Source organism: Haemaphysalis longicornis, unplaced genomic scaffold (genome assembly GCF_048455015.1).
Source record: "Haemaphysalis longicornis isolate Haplotype H1 unplaced genomic scaffold, Haemaphysalis longicornis Haplotype H1 scaffold_1, whole genome shotgun sequence".
In the NCBI taxonomy this organism is placed as follows: domain Eukaryota; kingdom Metazoa; phylum Arthropoda; class Arachnida; order Ixodida; family Ixodidae; genus Haemaphysalis; species Haemaphysalis longicornis.
Window position 1 is genome coordinate 14531312 of NW_027526203.1, and position 10973 is coordinate 14542284.

General features: G+C 45.6%; 1 protein-coding gene across 1 annotated transcript; it reads right to left on the reverse strand.

Moving 5' to 3' along the window:
- Positions 1–594: 594 nt before the first annotated feature.
- LOC144155475 (uncharacterized) lies at positions 595–3240 on the reverse strand. Its single transcript, XM_077686981.1, has one exon. It carries the CDS (start codon positions 3238–3240, stop codon positions 1987–1989), a length of 1254 nt encoding a protein of 417 aa, XP_077543107.1. The 3' UTR covers positions 595–1986.
- Between the last annotated feature and the right edge of the window lie 7733 nt (positions 3241–10973).

Consider the following 10973-nt stretch of genomic DNA (forward strand, 5'->3'; position numbering starts at 1 on the left):
TGTATATTAGAAAGAGAAGCGGGGAGAGGCAGGCACCCTGGGGGACACCTGACGTTACGTCAGAGTGAGGTGAGTCATAATCGTTAGCGCTTGTGAACTGCTTCCGGTTTTTTAGGAAATTTTCTATCCAGGAAATTATGTTGAGAGGGATTCCAAGGTTGCATAGTTTAGATAGTAATAGGTTATGAGGGACACGGTCGAATGCTTTAGAGAAATCTAAAAATATGGCGTCAGTTTGAAGATTTTCGTTCATGAAGTGAAGTATATCATGTGTGAATTCCGCTAGTTGGGTTTCGCACGATAGTAGTTTCCGGAAACCATGTTGATGAGCAAAGAAAAAATTGATGGATTCCAGATAAGTCATAAGATTTGAAGCTATGATATGTTCGAGCATTTTAGATGGGATACTGGTACTGGTTAAGGAAATAGGTCGGTAGTTTGCTGGGATTGCACGGTTGCCTGATTTAAAAATTGCAATAACCTTAGCCTTCTTCCAATCGTCTGGTACGTTTCCTGTTTGTAATGATTGTGTGAAGATCAAGTAAAGTATCTGGCTAGAGACTGAAATGGTACTTTTTAGTACTTTACTGTTAATATTGTCGCAGCCGGCCGAAGAAACTTTTAGATCGTTAATCAGTTTAAATATTCCTTCTGGAGAGATTTCAATTCCTGGCATCGCTACAGCTTCTGGATCCGGCAATGCTACGGTATCAGTGGTATTAGCAGAGGAAAACGCAGACGAAAAGTGGTCATTCAAAGCAGAAGCGCACTGTGCGGCGTCGATTGGTTCTCCGTCAGCATTAGTGAGGTCTAATCGATTAGATTGTGACGTAGGGGAAAGCATGCGCCAAAATTTGTTAGGGTTTGATTGAAGAATCGATAATACGTCATCGGAAAAGAATTTAATTTTTGCAGCTTTGAGTTCGGTTAAGTACTGTTTCGCGCATGAGCGATAGCGCTCCCATGCAGTTGGACTTCGGCTTAGGTGAGCCGATCTGTACAAGCGTTTCTTCCGGTTGCAGAGTGATTTTAGCTGTTTGTTAAACCATTGACAGTTGGAATCTGATTTAATGAGGGTAGTAGGATGTATTTATTTTTAAGGTTAAGCATTGTAGTCTTAAAAAGTTCCCAGTTAGCGTTGACACTACGAGTTAGGTGCGTAATCCTGAAGTTATCTAAGAATTTTGTGAGTTCGTGATTAAGGGCGTTAAAATTTCCTCTCTTGTAATCTGTGATTATCTTCTGTGTGGGTGATTTCTTTTTCAGCGGGGAAGAGATGCAAATATGGATTAGTTTGTGGCCTTTAAGACCAGGGAGCGTGTTAATTGTTTTTATGTCGTCAGGGCACGAAGTTAGCAGGAGGTCTAGGATATTATTACCCCTGATGGGGCAGGTTATGGCCTGGTGAAGATTAAAATCAAGTACAGTGTTTAAAAATTGATGTTCTTGAGACGGTGACCCATTCGGCACTGAAAGCAACGACCAGATGATTGATGGAGAGTTGAAGTCTCCGAATAAAAATATGGGTGCCTCAGGATATTTATTGGTAACTGTAAGAAGGGATTGATGAAGTAGGTCGCAGAAGTCGTGGTGGCTGTCCGGCGGCCTATAGCAGGCGCCAAAAACAAATTTTGAGGCTCCGTTTGAGACAATGCCCAGGTTAATTCTATTTTGTCATCATGGAATATAAGTGAATATGCTTGGGTATTAGTAATGGCTATCAGCACGCCACCTCCTCTCTTGCTATCTCTATCGCGGCGAAAAATTGTGAAGTTCAAGTTGGAGGGAAACACTTCCGTATCTATAATGTCTTGATGCAACCATGTTTCAGTTAGTATGACTATGTCAGCACTGATATCATTTATGAAACTGGAAAGTTTATCGCGTTTAGGAATTATGCTTCATATGTTAGTAAATGCGATGTTTAAGTTTAGAAATGCCATAGGGCGGACACGTGTTACACGAGGCGGAATGATTCGAAACCTGTCATGTGCTGCCAACGGAGATGGCTTGCGATAGTGGGTTGTTATCCAATGTAATGATGGGCGAGTTTTCAAGCTCCGTAATGCTATCATTTTTCGCGTCATACAAGTAGGTCTTGTTTCCAACAAACAGCTTGTCCATTCTCAGCATAAATGCACACTTTTTTGGCCGAATGAATTTAAGCAACTTAGCATGCGCAAGGCGAGTGGCTGCAGCAAAGTCTTCCCTTACGGCGAAGGTCGTTTCTTTAAGCTTGATTCCGCAGCCTAAAATCTTTTCTTTTGTTTTGAAGTGAGCAAGCTGTACCACGATTGGTCTTGTTTTGTCAGGGGCAAATTTTCCGATCCGATGAGCCCGTTCAATTGCACTTGGTTCGATCATAATATCGAGTTGGGTGGTGCAAAAATTTAGCACGTTAAGTTCGGATTCTTCCCATGATTCTTTTACAGAGTCCTCAATTCCGAAGAAGAGAAGGTTATTGCGGCGCAGTCGATTACTAGCGTCGGTATTAGCAGCTTTTAGTGTTTCTATTTCATGCTTGATTTTGACAGCGTCTTCGGGTACGGCGTTCGGTGAGGGTTCAATTTGGACTGTTTCTAGCGCTACAATTCGGTTTGTTAATGTTGAGAGAACTGTTTCATGGTTAGTTTGTACTGCCTTGAGCTGGTTAATATCTTCACGAATGGTTAGGACGGTTTCATCGAGCTTCTTGATAGCGTCAAATAGGGCTTCTATCTGAGCTTTAGTTGGGCCGGGGTTTAGTTCCACATCTCCGAACAGCAATAACATCAACTGTGACAGCAATTGTAGTGTGCACACCTTGTAACATGTACATAGCAAGTTGCGGAATTTGAAGTCGTAAGGGCACGACACCGCGACAAGGAAGTAGTTGCTGGTTGAGCATTGTTTAGAATGTGTCAGGTAACTAACCTGGAAGGTCAGGAGCGGCGTAAACATACTGCGCAAACCGGTGTCGGGCCCTGAGGTGAGGGTGATGTTCCAATGATTAAGTAGGCCGGATAGGTCCCACGTGATTGGTGACGTCGACGATGAGTAGCATTGCCAGGCGTAGTTGCAGGCGCAGGGTGCTGTCGGCGGGCTGGTGATCGGTAGCAGGATCCGTCGTTGATCCAAACAGCGCATGGGCACTAGAAGCACTGGTAGGCCACCGGGTGGTGACCAAGCGTAGTCGCCCAGGCCAGCGGTGTCAGCAACCCAGCAGGCCACGATCTGGAAGGTCAGGAGCGGCGTAAACATACTGCGCAAACCGGTGCCGGGCCCCCTTATGTCGGGCCCCCTTACGTCCGGAAAAGTACATTTATATGGAAAATTTTTTTTTATATCCCTAATTACAAGTGGCGCCTGAAAGGGTTAAGATGAAACCAAATCTTTGGAATCACTGATCAAATCTTGCGGAGCTTTTCAGTGTTTTAAGTGCAAAGTGATATAGCCATGGTGTTCGTTCTTGCTTTAGGCGCTGACTCTGAGTAGAAGCAGGCAACTGAAGCTCACCTGAACCCTCAGCAGCTCGCGACCAGCTTGTTCTCGGGTCGGTTCGGTGTTTGGAACTTAGGATCGCGGTGGATATTTGACCAGCGCTATCTCTACAACTGCGAATTACAATCCATAGCCCCATTTTTAACCACGCTAACATCCACTTTCTTGCATGTGGAAGTTCTTTCTCGTGATCAGATTGATTTCGAAGAGTGGCGACAAGCTGTTGCTGCCGTGGTCTCGGCCAGTTCGAGCCGCTTTCAGTGTCGTGCGGACAGACGCGCCGGCGTGTTTGCAGGCACGGCCGACGTGCGCGCGGATCGTTTCTGAGTGCTGAAAACGCTTTATGATTGCCTGCTTTGTCCATATTTTTTGGCAAAAGATGAGTGGAATTTACAAATTTAGGCTTTTCTCATAGTTGATCGGGTGGACCGGGAAACGAGCTGTTGCTCACGGGCGGTCGTGCCGACTGCGAGAGCGACGCAAAGAGTGCAAGCTACTCTTGGGGGAAGCTTTGGGGCTCCCACTATTTGAGGCCTTCGTATTCTGTGAACGCCAGGTGATTTTTTTCGCCTCCGCTGATGCGCCGCCACTTGCGTCCAAACTGACTTGTGCGATTTTTGAACACTGCGGCAGCGGCAACTGCGGTTAGCGTAACCGAACTGAGGTGGCCAAGCTCAGTTTGCGTTAGCCATCGTTACCGGGGTAACTGTGCACGTGTAACTAGGGTATAAGTGTCCCAGTCCACTGTGGGAAACTAGCAGGCGAGTTTTACTCATTACATAACCAACTGAAGTGTGTGATAAAATAGGCATGAGTACTATTTCAATCTCTCAGTTGGAAAAACAAAGCCCATGTAATGTGTATTTTGAGACACTTATTGAAACAGTTCTGTCATTATTAAAGGGACCCTGCAACACTCTTTGAGCAGTGCAAGTAAACCTGTGCGACGTTTAGATTCCACTGCCAGGAATACCTGAGCCAAATATTACACGTGCACATGAAGCGGTGAGTGCGCAAATTGCTGTGAAAGACGCAGAAAAACCAACCGCATTCTCTTCAGTTCTCCTCATTATGCACCCCTGGCATGGCCTAAGCCACGTCACTGAGGCCATGGCTGCCCGATCGGCTGTCACTGGTCAACTTCGCGGCTAATTTCTCCCATTTCCGCTGCCGTCATCGCTGTGTACAAACCTCTACTATGCCTGAACCGGTAGGCACAGTTTTGCCGTTTCTTTTGTGTTTTGAGTGTGCGCGGAGTTTGAGTGATGAGCTCAATACTTCCCTTTCAACGGGACCACTCGACTACAAACATTTATTGCATCATAAATGCCCTACCATCCCGAGCGCGCGCTTGTGAGCAGGCACCCACGCCTGCTTTTTATGTGGCACCAGACCGGAAATAGGCGCCTCCACGTTGCGGAGAAAAGGAGAAAACTCCCCGGCCTGTGATATCTCGAAGGCCGCCGAAGAGAACACCGCAAGCCGCCCCTCTTTCTGGGAGAGAGCGCGTAGCTTTCGTTGAGTTGAGAGGGAACGATTATGCCCGATTTCTCATCGCGCGTAGTTTCGGCGATAGTGAACGGATTTTCATAATTCTTGCGGGAGGAGATTGCTGGGACAATAGACTTTACCCCAAAATACATTCCTAGCAGTCGATGGTAACTGTTGCAGGGTCCTTTTAAGCATCATACTACATTTTCCCACCTGTAACTTTATCAAATTAAAGCAGTGCACCTCAGCCATGCTGCAGTACATCAGCATTTATTCGAATAATCCCTAAGATCAAAAAGCCTCATCGCAGCCACTGAGTAAAATGGTTTGTGCGAATGACAGGAAAGGAATGCTTCCATCATGAAAATACAAAACTTCGACCACATACTTATATTATTGCACTTTTTTACAGCCTACATACCGTTGGCTTTATTTCAGTTGTTTCAATTACGGCATAGTACCGCATTTCTCTTTAGTGTTGTGTAATAAAGTAAAGGTATTTCAAGAAGCACACGCTGCAAAATTCTGCGCATAGGTGTCCTCGCAGTGTTGAACATCAAAATAAAAAAAAAGAAAGAAAGGAAGAAAGCACACGGAATAAGAAACAAACAGGCCCAATTTTTTTGCACATGGCTATGAATGGTCAGTTGCCTAGATTGTAATACTCTGCTGCCCCAATATTGTTGAGGTCACGGACATGGCAGGGAACAAACTCAGTACGCTCGCACGAGCGTTGCAGCCACAGAAGTTGCAGTGCGTGCAGTCGTAGTTGACAGAGAAAGATGCCAAAAAAGGTGTGTATGTGTGTGTAGGGGGGGGAGGGGCCACCAGTAGTTGCTCACTAAAGCCACCAGCGGTTGTCTTACAACTAAAGGTAGAAAAACTATTTTCTGCTAAAAAAAATGTGTGAATGCACTTGACTATTCATTGTTTAGCAGTACAGCACTTTCCAAGCTCACTGACGACTTATTTTTAAGAGGTTCACAGCACTGTAGAAAGCCATGGCTTCTTTCACTTAATAACTATGACTGGTCTAAAATTACAGTCAGGCTGCATTCAGAACTTGTTTTGCAAAGAACAAACTATTCGCCGCAGTGTCTCACTCAGCATCATCTTTACTGCTTTCAAAACAGCGGTTTATTTGAACTGCAGAAACATGGATTGCTCAAATGTTTCTTTTATATTAGCTTTCTAATGAAGGTTTGCAACTTCCATTTAAAGGCTAGCAGTGTACTGTGTTCGCAATGGAGAAAAAAAAAAAGAAACACCAGCCGGCAATATTCATGTCTTTGCTGCGGTGCTCACAGGATAGCAGCAACCCATGCACTACCCCAAAGCTGGGAAGCATGCACACACCACCGTTTGCAAGCAAAATACCTACAGGTTCCTAGAGAAAAATCTTCTGAAAAATGTCATCACATCTAAAAATCCAATTTTTTCCTTTCGTGCAAGAAAATGCGCTACAATTTCCTACTACAGTTAAACCTCGATGTAACGAACTTCAATGTAACGAAACCCTCGATGTAACGAACCACGGAATTTTTCGTAACTTCAAGTGTATGCACACCATGTATTTTCACCCTCTCTGTAACGAAGTCCCGTTTGCCGGAATTTCAATGTAACGAAGTTTCATGGAGAACTAGGCACGAAATTTAAATTGTAGAGGTATATTTTGGGAGACGCAAGCGCCGAAATGAGGTCTCAATAAAACGCGAACGGCAACACTGGCCGCCCAATGCCGCGGATGCAGCGAGCCCCTTGCCTACAAACTGTGTGGCGTGCATACACGGCTGGCGCACTGTTTCTGTCGGAGCTTAATCGTCTACGCGGGCATCAGCGTGAACCGCATGGAGCGTTTTCTCCCCGCAAAAACTCAAAACGCGCCCCGCAAGCCACAGGCGCGCTGACACAGCCACGGAGACCACCCGCGCTATGTGGGTAGCTCCAGCGACCGCTTCCAACCGCTCGCTGAAACACAACTCGAGGGGCAAATGAGAGGGGCCTGCGAGAAAAAAAAAGCGGATAACTTTGGCGAAATTTTCTCAGTAAAACGGCATGCGCGCCGCTTACGAAAGCGCCCATCAAACATCCCTCCGCGGTGGTAAGCCTAATCGCCTCTTGCGGGGCCGCCGCCGCCGCATGCCGCCGTTTTGCCCTTCGTTCGAGTTCGCTCATGCTTGTTGGGTTTCATCATTACAGCAAGCATTTTTGAATCTTTATGAGCCTTGTGCGCGCGTTTTTTTCACACCCGCGTCCGCGTTTGCGCGCCGGCGGCGGCTTCTGCACCAGGAAGTGACTCGCGCTGCACGCGGCAGTGGGAGGAGCCTGACCAGTTTCGCCAATGGGGAGGCGCGCACCCTACGGCGGGAGCTTCGAAGCGCTCGGGCATGCCGAGGATATTTGATGGGCGCTTTCGTAAGCGGCGCGTATGACGCTTTACAGTGAAAATTTCGCCCACGGTATCCGCTTTTTTTCTCGCATGCCCCTCTCGTTTGCCCCTCGAGTTCCGTTTCAGCGAGCGGAAGCGGTCGCTGGAGCTACTCACATCGCGCGGGTTGTCTCCGCGGCTGCGTCAGCGCGCCTGTGGCTTGCGGGGTGCGCTTTTGCGGGGAGAAAACGCTCAATGCGGTTCACTCTGATGCCCGCGTAGACGATTAAGCTCCAATAAAAACAGAAAGAATGCGCCAGCCGTGTATGCGCGCCACGTTTTCTTTTGCAGGAAATGCTTCACGGGATGAACACTTCATTAAAACCGCGAATTTCAATGTAGCGAAATTTCAATGTAACGAAGTAAATTGCGAATTTTACCGACTTTGTTACATCGAGGTTTAAAAACCGATACCTACCTCGACTTCTTAGAAGCTCTTTATCGAGGTCTGTATTGTGATAATTGCTTAACTTGATCTACCTCAGCATGATTCATTACTTCAGGCACCCCAATGACTCCAGGGACCTGCCAGGAGAAATGCACACATGGCTTTTTCCACATTGGCATAGTGAATGGCAAAAAAGCCGCTGCCTCTCGAGCTAGTACCGCAGCACTGACAGGAACATTGTCAGCTTGTTCTATCCCCTGGTTATTAACACAGTAAGCTTCTAGCCAACAACAGAGGCTAGAAACTTGCACAGGAAAGGATACTAAAAAAACTGAGCAAGCCTTGTCTACACAGTACAAGAACTTCTGAACTAGTGCTTGGTTGCTAATGAAGTTTCTGAGGAAGGATGAATAAATGCTGCTTAAAAGACAATAAAGATCAATCGCTGGTGAATTTACATTGGCATTATTTAGTTCTTTGTATGATCATAATTTGTTTCATCCAGCTGCCCCCAGTAAGGAGGTTTTTAAGCGCAGACTCGATTTCAGAGCACACATCGTGAACTTGTGCGAGAAGCTGCATCTTTCACGGTTTTCGATAATGCTATGATAAAGCACCAATGAAGTTAGATAGTGCCATTACCATCAAACAGTGCTTACTCAATTGCATTTCAGATGATTTGTCTCAGCACCAAGGTTTTGGCAAGTACAATTTTATTCAATGAGTCAGCACCCCACAGCTTAACCGTGCACTAGAGAGCGCACTCATGGTGAGCGAGAACTAATTGTACGGTGGGTTTGCCGATGCTGTGCACAGGCTGCAAATGCGCCGTGTCGCATGTTGTCTTTTCAGATTCATGGCCTCTGGGTGGTATATTTTGTCATGCCAGTCCTCTGGAATATAACCGCTGTATCCCCATTTTTCAGACATTTTTTTTTCCCCAGCATGCAGGTCGGCATGCCTTGGGTGAAATTAACAATGTGCAAAGGCTACTTGTTTGAGCGTCACTGCACAGTTGTTGAGTACACAAAAAAATAACAAACACAAGATCGTTATGCACTAAAAACCATAACTAAGATCTTGGGGGTCCCTGAGTGCTTCCGCCAATAGATCATCACACCCAATTGAACATATTTGAATGTAGCACCTGTGCAACAATACGTGCTGTCGTACGCTGTTTTTAGAGCCCAGTTATTGATTGCCATCCCATTATCTATCACTAATTTCTGTTCCCTACAGGTTAGCTGTGTTCATTTTATAGACGAGAAACAAACAAAAATCAGCCCTTTTCTAGTGCTACAGCTCAGCTCTGCCGGGAAGGTGAGCGCACAGCTAATTCGTAGGGTACAGGAGTCGGGTGCAGCAATGCACTGCAAAAAGCCTGGCACAGCGAAATATAGCTCCACAAACCGCGATTTCGGTGAGAACCACACACAGCATGGTCCATTTGCAGCCTGTGTACAGCATACGCGATCCTCGCATGCAACAAGCTTTCACTCGCCTTTAACCCCCTTTCTACTTCACTGTTAAACTGTGGGTTGCAAACTGATGAACAATGAACTTACCAATTTTCAAATCAGATTAGGTGTCCATATTAGCCACACGATACGCAGTCCAATGCGGCTGGTGGCATGTGGCTGGGACCATGGCTGCTCCCACTGTCCCCAGGGAAATGCCTGCACGGCTCCACACCAATCCCGGGAAAATGGCGCCACCCTGAGAGGGTTTGAAAATTGTGGTCTATAGTCAGAGTGTCTACCAAACTGATGCGTCAAAATTTCCCTCTCAGAGCTTCAGAAAATTTTCATGAGCAACACGAGTTCATTCATCTCTAGGCAGACTGAAAACGTCACATGATGCTGTCATGCTCAAGTATGCTGAACAATCAAAACAATAGAGGAGGTGACCAAATATCATACATTTCTTAAATTGAATTTCTTAAATTGAATTTCTTAAAAATACATTTCTTAAATTGAAATATTAAATTGAATATTTCTTAAATACAAATACAAATGTTACTGTATTTAGTCGATTATAACATTTTATTTTTGCAACCTGAAGTCAACACTCGCGTTACAATCGAATACCGCAACTCAAGTTGCCTAAATATTGCAATGATGCCCCCAATTGTCATCAATGGCTACAGTTTTGACCATTTCGCAATCTGTCAGCAAGATGTACCACAGCTGTTCGAACCCACTACAAGCTAAGACTGACTTTTTCCTTTCCTTGCTTTTTTTTTTGTGGCGGTTGACAGCGTGCACACCGTTTTTTCTTTGTTTTTGCGCTGTTATTTTGTTTTGAGGCATAGGTAACTTTCATTGCCCTCAAGTGTTTCAACTCCTCTTCAGCTGCCCTTGTTACGGCCACGTGTTGCACTCAGTATGACTTATGCTATTTTAATGGTTCAAGAAATCAGCAATTCGGCAGCTCCCCGAAGAGTCAACATCGACCATCTGTGGATGGCAGTTACTGCGGGAGCGCCTTTTTACATGCGAACCCTGCCCAAAATGTTTCCGAGGGCCTTGCTACAGCTGCCACGTCGAATAAAAGAGGGTGTTGTTGATTTTGTCACCAAACGGTGCAACCGCCTTTTGGTGGTCAGTGTTGAACTGATACAGCTCAAATCAAGCGATATCGCTTGACAGATGGGCTTCCTGCGAAGTTTTAAGTGTCACAGGGGGGCGCCTAGCCCAAGTGTTTGTGCTTTTCCATAATTCCACTGGCCTCACGTGAGTACTTTCGTGGCTTTTTTTTTTTTTTTTTGGCGCGACAGAAAGTTACCCCTTGAGTTACTTTTGTGGTTTTAATTTTTCTTTCTGGATGCGATGAAGTCACCCCTCACGCTACAATCGTGGTCGCATTACAATTCAGTAAACACGGTACGTGGTTGTCTTTGGCATTATTATTGGAAGGGCAAAATTCAAATTTAGCATACACTATGTTCTCTGTGCTTTTTAGACTGATCTTGATCAGAAGAGCAAGACTATCAGCAACAACGAAGCAAAATCTTATTTGTGCCCGATCATCAATGAAAGAAAAGCTTTTGAGGTATCAAAAAATGATGGACTGTTTCAGGTACCCCTGCTTCACATGCTGGCCACAAAATAAGCGGAAACTAAATAGTGCACAGTGTAAGCACACACAAAGTAGTTGGTACACAGGGGGTTGCGGCCAAATCATTAG

What these genes read in the sequence shown, in the direction of transcription:
- LOC144155475 (XM_077686981.1), bottom strand. Translation starts at nt 3,240, where the DNA reads ATGTTTACGCCGCTCCTGACCTTCCAGATCGTGGCCTGCTGGGTTGCT.